Source organism: Camponotus floridanus, unplaced genomic scaffold, assembly GCF_003227725.1.
Source record: "Camponotus floridanus strain SB8 unplaced genomic scaffold, Cflo_v7.5 scaffold12, whole genome shotgun sequence".
Classification (NCBI taxonomy): Eukaryota; Metazoa; Arthropoda; class Insecta; order Hymenoptera; family Formicidae; genus Camponotus; species Camponotus floridanus.
The window spans coordinates 1054307-1067603 of record NW_020229237.1 but is presented as its reverse complement, the minus strand read 5'-3'; the positions used below and the strand labels follow the sequence as shown (position 1 = coordinate 1067603).

General features: G+C 36.1%; 1 protein-coding gene across 2 annotated transcripts in view; it reads right to left on the bottom strand.

Moving 5' to 3' along the window:
• LOC105258968 (protein Wnt-6) overlaps nt 1–13297 on the bottom strand; it is a 42618-nt gene that overhangs the window by 8152 nt on the left and 21169 nt on the right. For both annotated transcript variants that reach the window (XM_025415391.1, XM_011270572.3), the window contains exon 2: nt 11861–12081. In XM_025415391.1, coding sequence (XP_025271176.1) covers nt 11861–12059 — 199 coding nt within the window. In that variant the 5' untranslated portion in view covers nt 12060–12081. The remainder of the gene's footprint in view (nt 1–11860; nt 12082–13297) is intronic.

Here is a 13297-nt window from a genome sequence, read left to right as displayed (position 1 = left end):
TAAATAAATAATATAAAATTTTATTTTTAAAAAGAAAAATAAATGAATAATATAAAATTTTATTTATAAAAAAAATACAAGTATATAGCTTTCGCAAGTCATTGACATCCTCGACATAATGCTAGATTACCGCTACCAATATCTGATATACATTTGTGGGAATATGCAAGAGCATGCAAATATGCAATTGCGTTACATTGCAGCTGTGCGAGTCTTGTAGGAGTTTAACAAATCCCTCGTAAATCTCGCGGTGATTAATCGATCGGTCGAATCATGCAAGCGCGCAATTTGCGGCGATGCGTCGGGCCGCCATTGTAAGAATTATGTCGCCGTTGTGCTCGATCGACGCACGTAGATGGTATCGATCGTTCGTTCTCAACCGAGTGATTTGTTTAGCCGCGAAACGATCTATCGGGCACACCGGATGTACCGATTCATGCACAGTAGAGATCTTTGCTTGGTATCAACCCTCATTCATTCTTGACGATTCTTGTTTTCGATACCGCAATTTATTCTTAACACATTTATCGCAATTTCCAATTGTATTATTTTTTTTACATTACATATAATTTAATTCCGAATGGTTTATATAATACAATAATAAAATGTTTAAATAAAATATTTTATTAAAATATAATATTTTAAATAAAATATTTTTATGATAAAATATTTTAGAAATGTGATATTAAATTTATAAGAATTATTAAAATGTTTCAACTAAACTTTACAGTTGTACGCTTGCAAAATGTTAAGACAGATAAGAAAGATGTAGAGCTTTTAAAAATTAACAGTTATCATATTTTTCGTTTCTAACCAGACAAGTGAATAGCAGTTAATTTAAAGAACGCAGAAAAAATCGCGACAAAATCACCATAATAATATATATACAATGTTAATATTACCCTCTTATTTCTAATATCTTCCTAGAATAATTTACATATATTTCTCGTGTACATCATTTTCGTATGTACCGCGTGATAGCGTACGTATCGTAAAAATACGATGTACCTGAGGGCACAGAAAAAGGAGAGAGAAAAGGGGAAGAGAAGGATACAACATTGGACGATGTGAGCGAACACGAGAAAGGAAAGAGCGGAACGACGTTGAAGCAGGTTAAAGCGAAAAGAGCAGCGCGAACGACGATAAATCTCGATGCGCATCCGTAAATAAAGTGGAGATTCAATGAGGGAGGAAGATAGCACGAGCTTAGAGGGCCACGGGGCGAGTGGATCGAAGGAAGGTACCAGGATCGACTCGATCGCTCGCGCGTGTACCTCAGAGATCGTCGCGACGAACCCGCTCCTCGATTCTCCGAGGAAGAGATTCTCGCGCTTATACATATAACGGGGGGGGGGGAAGGGGAGGAAGCCTTTCCAATAAATACCGCGCGAGAAACGGACGCATGAATACCGGCAAAAATCGCGGAATGACCAATTGCGGCGGGAGCTCCTCCGCGCTCGCCTTTTCCTCGCGAATTCCAGCGGATTTTTGAGCGCGACCGTACCCCGCTGGATTCTGCACTCTTGCAGGAATTTCTCTATATCTCTGTCCTTTCTTGCCCCTCTTTCCCACTAAGAGAAGTCCGAGTTCTAAGCTGCGCTTCAAGAAGCAGCAAGCGCGTCGTACGATGAGATACCGTGGCAATTACCGAAGAGACTGGAAGTAAATCGAAGGAAACGATCTGCTCGAGCATCTTATCATTTCGTTCACCCTCTTTTGTATGCTCTCTCATACGTAACAAGAGTGAAACTCTCCGATCGCTCTCCATATTTAGCTTAAAATGATTCGATTAATGTTGAAGAAACGAAATTGATCATCAGTGAATATTTTAATGCAAAGCATTGTAAAATTGTTAAGAGACTTCTCTCTCTCTCTCTTTCTTGAAAATTATCTTGCGAGATATATAGAATGTCGTTAAAATTTAGAGAACAAAGAGATTGAAGTTATTAATTTTTATCTTACAAAAGAGAGAGAAAATGAAAGTTTATAAAATCATCAAGATTCACGAATACTAAAAATAGTCAAAATTTCTTTGAAATGTAATAAACTTTAATTTTAAATATCACGAATATTTTTAAAGCATAAGAAATATACAAGCACATTAAAAGTGTCGCATGATAGATGTGATTTGAATATAATGCACACGAGAGAGTACGCGAGGAGAAGAAGAGCTTATTCGCCCGTTGTCCAGTCCGTAAGACTCGCGAACGAATGCACCAAAGTTTTGACAAAAACCCATAAGATACGGTGAAAGAAAGACAAAATAAAGACGACAATCGCGTCGGTAAGTCCTTCCTCTCCTCTGGGTTTCTCCCATTCTTCTCTCGACGCCGTGGAATCGACGAAGCATTCAAATGTCAGGCCGACAAGATCTAACGGAGTAACAGATCTGTCCTGGTTCTTTTTTTCGTCAGTCTGTCCTATGCTATCTCCTCCTCCTCTTCTTTCTCTTCCTCCTCTCACACCCTTCCGCGTCCAACGAAGAGTTAAACGTACGGTAGTCGAAATACAATAAATGCACGGGACACTAAACTGTTTGCTGTTGTCAATCCTTTGTGGCAAGAAGAGACCAGTCCGAGTATCCTCGCAATACAGTAGGCCTATTGCTTTTTCAGGTACAGTTCTTACCAAGAATAATCGCACAAAAGCTGGGTTAAAGCTAAATAAATGTTTAACTAAAACATAGAAATTTTCATGGAAAAATGATCACGTTTCAATTGAATCTAATGCATAATTTTAATCAAGCTTCTGTATTTTTTGTAAAAACTGTATTTGAAAAAGCAACATATATATAAGTCCATAAATATCGATAATAATTCGAATAACGAATAACGAGATCAAAAAATTCACAATTGAATAAACGCAATTCACGTGTGATACATATTGCTACTTTTTTAAATCACTTAATTAAACCACTTTTGAGGTCTTTGATACAGAGATTAATTGTATGCACGCAGTTGCATCCCGCGTATTCTGTTCCATTTATAGATTTCGTTCATCGAGAATGCGCGCACGGTTCACGGTTTCACGGTTAACGTTGGAGCTAATAGTGTTAATAAAATGACACGGGCTTTCGTCTTCTCGGCAAGTAAGACGAGAAATATTCCTTCTCTTTCTTTCTTTTCCTTTTTATGCGTTTATTTCTCGCGGGATACCGCGATACGGGATACCCGCCTGTGTCGAGACGGTCGCCTTTAGTCACGGATAATTTCCTTCCTACCGGTTTTTACCGCCGCTCGAAAAGCAAGAAAAATCGGGTTTTTCCGTCGCCTTCGTACTTCGACACGCTTCCATGATCGACGCTCATGGTTGCCATTGTTGGTGCTGTCGCGAGGATGCCACCGCCTCATAAATAATTCATATAAATCCGAGCTCACTTCGGATCGTCCGGTGAGCCAAGAGTATTTTGCGCAAATCTTTAACAATATTGTGCGAAAGTCGAAGACGAAGAAACCCCCCATAGAGATCCCCATAGTGATCCTAATTCTAGTAGCATGATATTAATGGTTACTGCAAAAATGTTCTCGATGAACATACCTTCCTGATTCTATTTACTTCGTTAACTTTTTTTGAAACAGGCAACAGAGAGATCAATGGGCCATCACAACATGATATGATTATTTGTAAATTCTAGTCTAACTCTATTGCTGAATTCATATTTTAGACAAAAATAAAAAGACGAAATGCATGAAGATTTGACAACCAATTATTTTTTACAATTATTTAAAAATTAATTTAAGACATGTTGTGCGATACACAATTTATACATAATTTATTTTAATACAAATAAAATTATTCTTTCGAAATGGTTCTTCATTTAAATTTAAATGTATCTGGTTTGAATAAAAAATCTATTATGATCGAAATGTATTATCGAAAGTTAAAATGATTTTTATTTGTTTATAAATTTAAATACAACACAAATATATTTGCCAATCTTTGTCAAATATATATAATTATAAACTGTCACTGCGTTTTTAACATTCCCCTCTCGCAAGTAAATCTCTCCAATCTTGGATGCACTTGAACTTTAACATTTTATTGACAATAATTCACGCACAGATCCACGGGGATCGACACGAAACGGACTGAAGCTCGAACGACGACGCGGAGAACAAACATCTTTTAAAAGCCTTTTAGTAGGTGCTTGACACGTATGCGTGACGTTATTTAATTTCTGTACGTGCGAGAACGATGGGAAATGGCAGAGGCGCGAAAGCGGGCAAACCGGGAACGCTATACCGAGCGCATTAGTTAGCGCCGCATTCGCGAGGCGACGAAACACTTAGCGCCATGCCGCTAAATCCGTTTCAGTCCCTCTGATTATCGCTGCTTCGCGTTCGCGCAAATTTCAGCGCACAGTCTTAATACGTTTAAGGGACGAGTCAAGGCCGCAGGCCTCGCACGACAATAATTCCTTATTTCCCGCAAGCATTTCGCTTCATTTCGATCGATAACATATGAAAATTATAATAAAACGTATAAGATATTAATTTAAAAAAATCAATCTCTATTATTCTAACTAAATAAAAATCAATATTTTTATAGCGTCAAGAAGAACATTTCTATATCTCTCGTTGTAAAATCTTTCAATCTTGTATTTCTCAATTTGAAACCTCACGTTCTCGTCCATTTCTCATATTCTGTACATTTCTATGTTTTATAAGAAGTCATCCGAGGGTCGTAAAATAGGATGAACGGAAGATTTTACGAGCGATATTAGCGGGATCGTCGGCGCCCTCACTGCCAAATAATTAGTACCCGATTTAGTGGAGATTCCATTAAACTTGCCGCCCTGTCCTATTAGGGATAAAACCCAGGCAACCCCGCGAGAAAGATTCGAGAAGCGCGGGCGTACCTGTCGGACCACCTTCGTGGATCCACCTTCGGAGGAGCTGCGGTAACACATTTTATTACGCGTAAACTGTCCTTTTTATTTTCATCAGATATACCAGCGCATCGAAGGATCCTCCCATCTTCCTTCCCTTCCCTTCTCTTCCCCTCCATTCTCTCCCAATAGTCTCGTATATATTTCTCAATTTACTTTTGATGCGATGAAAGCTAGTTATTATATAGAAAAATTATTGCCAATATATGTATTTATTTTTAAAAAATATGTTATATTTTAATTAAGCGGTTTTCATTGCTGCATTCATCATTCATAAATTGCATCTTGAAAAAAATTTCAATTTGCGGAAACATAAATGATATCGCGATCGTTCTCGCGGAAGAAAATTATTTAATGGGCAAAGGCACGGACTCGGCTTTATTAATGTCCCAAGGTGAGCATCCTCGTTAAAGAGTTGGGAAATGATGAAGAAAAAGAGACGTTTCCATGAGGTAATCTCAAGGCAGCAGAGAGCGTTAAAACGCAGTAAAACAAAGTCGTCGCGGGAGCGAGGCAATCACAATCCAATTGCCGCCGATAAATCGACGTATATCGTGACGCAACTCGCCCCACGACACTTCAACGTCAAAATTGGATTGCTTGAGAAAGTTCTTCAGACGAAAAAGTGCAGAGTCCAACCATCAATCTGGAGTTTCTTCTCAATGAAAAAATAACATCATTACATCGATTCTTCCTCTCCTCTCAGAGTTCATATCGTTTCAGAGGAAAGAAGAGGAGAAAGAGAGAGCAATTTGTTGATTCGAAAAGGCGACCACTTAGGCGATTGTTTTCTTCGTCACTCCGTGGATTCCGTGGAATCTCGGAGTGAATGAAGAAAACCACTCTCTTAATTTGGCCCAGACCCATCGATTCCAAGACGATCGTACCTGCGAGAAGAGCCGGATCTCTGCGTGGAGCATCACAATAAATTCCTGCCGCCTCCGCTTCTCCTTTACCCCCAGAGGTAGCTCTTTCCACGGGTTTTTGACGCCCGTGTTCGTCTTATCGCGACACGCGGCACCCCTCAATTAAGAGGTGCTGCTCGTCCACGAATGTTATACCAGGCTCCGTGGGCCCCCGGGATCCCCGCAGGACCACACAGCGGGAGCTACCTGCCAGGTCTAACCTATCGGCCGCATCGTGCCCATAAAAATTAAACGTCGCCAGATAAATAAACGTCAATCGGGAATTAAGATAGGCGCCGCCGGTAGCATGGATCCTCATGCGCTTTTTCCCCTCTTCTCTCTCTCTCTCTCTTTCTATCCGCTCTCCTCGATCAGGCATCCGTTAGGAATTCTTCCCTAGAGTTGTATCCGGGAGTGGACGATAGATAAGCGACATCGACCTCTGATGTATCGTCAGTTGAATTTTTGTCTCGGGCAAAAGAAACTCGTTGATACATCTTGTTGGGAGTAATAGAAAATTACCGAATAACCTCGAATATGTAACCGACAAAAAAAATTCCATTCTATAAGAAAACTTTTCTCAAATAAAATACCTTTTTTTTTCATCCTACTGAACTCTAAAGAGTGCTAATTCAAAAATTGTCGCGAGAGTTTGCTTATACGACTGTAAAATATTGTTATAATGCTACATTATTGCTTTTTCAACATTGCAATTATTTTTTTAAACGTTCCTACTATTTATAATAAAATACTGTTTTATTGCTATTGTCTGATATATTACTTTAATCTTTTTTTTTTACAAAGAACAGCAACTGAGAGTAATCAAAGTTCTTGTTCCCTTACCCTGTTTCTGTTCTCATTTCTGTTGAGAAAGGAAAGACATTTACTTTCACATTTCTCATGAAATTATTTTTTCCTAAATTCTCCCGCAGAGAAATTACTTTGGCGACAGGTCGAACAACAGGTTTCGGTAGCTAGACTCCACGTGTTCTTTGAAATCTTTCTACTCAAGACGGGTGGCCCCGAAAGTCGTTATTTCTCCCGCCTAGATTTCTAACGGCGATCTGTCTTTAGCTTGTAACAGATAATAGTCTCGACGTATATATCAATGGACCCTATTCACCATATCCCACAAATTCTGCACTTGTAACAAACGAGCTGTTACGCTGAGAATTTAAAGCGACAGCTTGATAACGAATTTTTTCTTCAATATTATTTCTGTATGCAATTTCAAGTTCACATTTACAATATATTAAATATTTATATATATATATATATATATATATATATATATATATATAATCTAATAAAAAAAATTTCAGGATAAATTTTTTTTATTAATAAATAATAAATGTTTTACGAACAATCTGACAAAATTTGATTCTTGGCTAAAAATCAAATATAAATAAGAAAGCAAATTTATATAAGCAATTTATATTATTCTAATATACAATAATAATAGTTAATACTATCAATATAATCATAAAATGTTACTCTTTAATCATGACAATTCGATAAGAGAGTACAATAATCCCAAAATATGGAAATAAGAAAACACACAGAGATGCTGGGACAATGAAAACAGTAACGGTTACGTAGGACGTCCCAGGGCAAGCTACCCGCAAACGGAATCGCAGATGAATGACGATGGCGAGAATTGTCATCCGGAACGACCGGTTAACACATCGTTGTCTCTGTCATCGATCTGCCTCGTCCAATAACACATCCAGTAGACGAGATTTATATACCTGCGGTTTCCCCAGCCTTTTACCGATAAACCCACTATTTAAAGTATAAAATTTTGACACCATTGAATGCTTCGCGACATAAAACGGTCCTCTAAGCAAACTAATTTATTCCTTTTATTCTTTTTATTCTTAATATTAATGTTACATTATTGTTTATTATTTATCTTATATATGAATAGATTTATTTATATTACATATATGTGTGTGAATATTAATATTTTCCTCTTATTTTATGTTTATATAATGAATCTAATTATTTTTCATTACGATTAATCGTGAGCGATTATTATTAATCGTTTGATGCGAAAGAATATTTATATCTCTATCTGATACAACCGCTGTGAAATAATAATTCATTGGATACAAAGATAAATATATTCGTACCTGATAGAAACTAACCGTTGAAGCTAGAGCTACAAATTATTTACGACGCGGCGCGAATAGCACCACGAACTTTACGATTACCCGATGAAGCGTATAATTTGATTTTTTTTTTATGGCACGGTACCGAGATGAGGCCAGATTGTAAGTGCCAGATGGAATGCAAATTAGGTCCTCATTTGCCTGTTGCTAAGTTTCGAACTAATCTGATAGTAATATCCTTAATCAAAGCAGAGAAACTAAAAATTTATTATATTAAAAAAAGAGAGAGATCACGTATGTATCCAGATTGCAAATCTTTTTCTAATATTCTTTTTTCAAAGAATAAATAATTACAATTAAATTTTCAAGCTTTGAATGTTTGAACATTATTAATAATTATTAATAATATAAATAATAATGAATAATAAATATAATTATTAATAAATAAATAATAATTTAATAAATATATTTATTAATAATTATTAATAAAAAACCAATTATTAAAAAAAAAAAAAATTAATAAACAATTTAAAAAATTTTACATTTAGAAAAATCTAAATGAGATAAATCAATATATTGGTAAAAGATTAGAGATTTGCTAAGAAAATATTAGATACAAGAGAATATTTTAATCGTTAGATCTGGATAAAATTTCGAAAATGTTATAATATAACATTTAATTAAATAATGAATAATACAGATCATATATTATTTCACATATATAATAGTATGTTCCCGAGATTTAATCCTCTAAACACATCTTTTCGTTGTTGCATCTCGCGCGTGTTACGTTAATTGGAATTCAATTAAAGTGCCGATACGCTCAGGATCAAGCAATATGTATCGTTAATCTTAGGTATAACAACGCGTTCGAGGATCGCGTCGATCTTGCTTTGATCAAAGACACGCGGAACGTGTCAGTAAGATTCGTTTAAGCGCAATTTGTATTCAATTATTTCATCAGCTTATCTCGTGGCGATACCGAATTGGTCGTAAAACGCGGTATTACGGAATTCGTCTCGCGAGAAATATCGTAATTAAAATGTCGAATAATCGCTGTGTACAACATTCGATACAGCACAGCGATATTCATCAGATATTCAGATATGCATTCGATATTTTACATCCATAAATAAATGTTTTATATTTACTAATATTGTTTCTTTCTGTTTTTTCGTAGCAATCACTTTATATGAATCATACATGTTATATATGCGACGAAAAATAAAAAAAATTTTAGCCTTATGTAATCTACTTCTTTTCCTATTCAATAGCTTCTCTGTATAAAACATAAATAGCAATTGGCGACAATTGTTTAGAAATCTGAATATCATGGAATACTTGGAAATCTCAAGTATTTAAAAATAAATGGAAGAAGCACAAAGTGTGACGCTAATTCGCTTAATTAAACTCGTTTTATTTTTTTTTATATGGGCCAATGGACGTGCTGTCTTGTTAATAATATACTATCTCTCGCATCTCACGAAGAGAGCGAATGCCGATCGTCAGGCATCCTCGGCGGTGTCGTGCTTAATTCGATCATCGATCGTCGGGCGTGGATTCCACGCGCGTCCGCGTTTAACATCTTACCTGAGAGGCCCCCGACGATCTTGCATCGAATCACGATCGATGGGATTGACGGCGATCTCTAGATCGCGAGAGCGCGGATAAAGGAGGGGGGGCGCGGGGAACCAGATCGAAAGATGATCGGTCGCGGCCCGTCGTGGCAGTGAGGCTTTAATTAAGGCAACATATAGCCACTAATATTCGACGGACAGTGTCAATCTGTCAAGCTACCATAAGACATCGATCTGATAGCGGGTCCTAGAGACCGGCACAGTCTATTGGACATGCTGTCTTCGATTTGCTTGTCGTGGCCAATCATCCAGAATTAATATATCGGACGGTTAACCGCGCGAGCGACCGAGTCACGCGGACAGCTTCACTTTTCGTCAAGCGTTTCGAGTTAAGGTTTACCTTGTGGAGAAAGGAAGAGAAAAAAAGATATTTGATTATGTATGAGTCAATCGATCGATGATCGAGATGAATTTCGTTCACGCTTGTGTACCGATTCTCGCAGTCCACAATTTAAATGCATTGATATGTTTAAGTAAAAAGATCGAATAATAATATTCGTAAAAGTACATTGCAATCTCGAATAAAATTAGATCGAAAATCGACATCTCTTGCGCTAAATTTGTGAAATATATTCGATAAAATATATAATAATAGTATACAGTTTTATTTCTGTGTAAAGAACGCATATCTTTATAAGAGATAATAAATTGGAAATATATAAATGTTTTAATTAATGTTTTACAAACAATTAAAATAAGATTTAATAAAATTATTTTATATCTCATGCAATTGAAGAAAAAAATAATCTGACGTCTATATAAACGGAAAATTATATTTATATAAATGTAATTCCTCTTTTTTATTTAATCGTATCTTTTTATTTATCATATTATCATTTATCAAGAATATCCTTTAAGAATTCACAAAGTACTACCGAGGTCACGCGAATTGCCACAGTAAAATTTTTCTCCTTTTTGTAATGGTACACTAATCATCTTTATTTTTTGATATAAGTCATTGACGACGAAACAAGCAAGTCATCAAGAATCAATTAGTTAACGGATGATAATGACATGAACGCGGATAAAGACATGAATGATCTATAATTGACATAGTTCCTTGAACTTCTATTTCCCAACATTCCCATCAGTACCATCATTGGTAATGGCAATTATCATTATTATCATATTACTACACGTTGCTATTTGCTGTGACACTTTACGGTTTTATTTCATAGTTGTATATGTGTCGAAACGGTCCCAACATTAAAGACAGTAGTTATTATCTCTCTTTTCTAGCCACCGAAATTATACATCTAAGAGATCTTCCCCATTAAGGTTAATTTAAAAATAATTACCACTTATTCGCGCACGTCTATAATATATCTAGACTTAAGAGTCAAACATGGAATAAACTTATAAGACATAAAACGTTACAATGAAAAATATATATGTGTAAATATCAATTTTTTAAAAAATATTTCTCCCTTTTTTTCCCTCCCAATATTTTTACAAAAATATATTTCTTTTGTCACATATATCATTTTTGAAGAAACTAAATGTGAATATAATTGAAATACAAGTGTAAAACATAATATAAGGAACATAATGTTTAATAACATGTTATTATTTTTTTATCGATTATCCGAAACACGAAATATCAAAGCTATTATGTGCATCGTGTTTTACGATCGTTAATACACTCGAATCGGTATAGAGTGGTCAACGTCAGGCTCCACACGCGGAGAGGTACCTTACAGGCCTCGCACGTAGAAAGGTCCTTAAAGGTCCTAAAGAAGTAGCCCATTCTGGAGGTGTGCCGATCGGGTACCGGCATTTAATCGTAACGAATCGCCCTCAGGGCCCGTAGGGGAGTGTGTAATCGACATCCGGTTCGCCTAATGTCGAACGAGTAGCGCCCTGTAATCTGCCGCTAGTGTGTGCATTGTCGTGCACAGGCCCCTTTCTCGCTCCTGAAAAGGGCTCCATGGGACCCGAAATCCTTTTCTCGGCGAGAGGGCGAGGCCGGTGCCCGGAATAGAGCTCGACCTTGCGCCCATGACTCGCGAATAATGCGACCGGATTCATGAATTATTACGGGATCAGGTATCTGACGTACGTAAAGGATCTAAATTCACGTGAATGTTTAATTTGCTCCTTTCGTTTATATAAACGAGAAGTCGTATTTAGTAAAATAAAGGAGAAAACTCCTGCTTCATATTCATTAGAACAGGTCTATTAAAAAATCGTGATCTGTCGAATGATAAATATAAAAGCTTGAATTTATCTCTAGAATTAATCACTTTTAAAATTGTGGGTTTATAAATCTGTTATTTGAAATTTTTCATCAAAAATTTTGTACAACTTGACGAAACTTACCGCGAAGCAGCATCTTCTTGAGAGATCTCCTGATGGTCGTACAGTTCCACCTCCGATTCCGAAACTGGTATTGACATTCCCTAGTGCCTACTTGAACACCTTTCGCAATCTCTTTCAACAGGGATGGTTCTTTACGACAAATGTCAGCGAGTTTCCCCTTTAGCCTCCGTGTTTTCTTGCAGACGAGCATCGGATCCATGACCAGTGTGCTTCCTACGGTCCTGTAAAAATAAACACATTGATGAAAATAGTACATTAATATCGATTAATAGACAATTTATCGATATATAGACAATTTTATTAACTAAAAATTAATCAAAAATTTAACTTTCATAAATACATTTTGTACATCTATTCAAAAGTTTGATAATTTCTTAGTAATATTATTTGAAATATATTAATACAACGTCTTCCCATAAAAAAAATAAAGTAACTTCAACGTGAAAAATTAAAATTTGCGGTCAATACTCGAGACAGATAGATCGATAAAATATTAAATAGAACGATATATTGTTGCAAAATAGCGATAAATTCAGATTTTCTTCAGCCGCTAAGGGGAAGATAATTTACGAAAGCTACAAATTCTGTTGGCGTGATGTCAGCCAAACTATCGGTTATTTAGCCGCGCGATATCTTTCGGATCGCAATGTCAGATCGTAGACAGAAGAGATGATTTTACGCTCGTGCAAAATTAAACGGAACGTTTCTCCGACGTCGTTCCTTTTATTGTTAGAACTCGGTAGAACTTCGATAGCTTTATAACCGGTGTTGTGTCTCGTCGCAGCTCTGATCCTCGCGATTAATCGCATACGCGTTTGGAATCAGAATTTATTTCTCTTTAAGCGCATAACCACCGTGTCTCATAAATCAATCAAGTTTCGCCATTTATAGAGAATTCGCATTTATTTTATTATTACCTGAGAAATTTATCATTCCCAACATATTCCTTAATGCTGTTAATTTTTCATTTTTCGCATTTGTTACATGACTAATTAAATCTTGCATTCTAATGAGTTACATAATATAATAGAACAATAAATTGGCAAGAAAAAAACTTTAAATTCCTGTATATTTTTTTCGAGTCTAGTTTCCTTTCCATGATCAATTTAATAGGAGTAATTTATCACGGTAACAATGAGTGAATTATAGCAATTGTATTGAGATGTCATGCAATTGCAATCGACACAATGTAAAATTATGCTGACGAAATTCGTTATTCTCGAGTTTTATAGTGTTCTTATTCTTATCTTTTTTTTCATTCTGAATATATATCAGACATCTTCAGCCATCTGACAGTAACAAATTTTATTACGATAATCAATGATTGAACGACGGAATGGAAAAAAATGATGAAGAGTAATAAATCATGATTGCATTCCGCGAAGCTGCGGAATTGTAACGAGTGAGACAAGGAGATTTGCGATTCCACGTTATGAT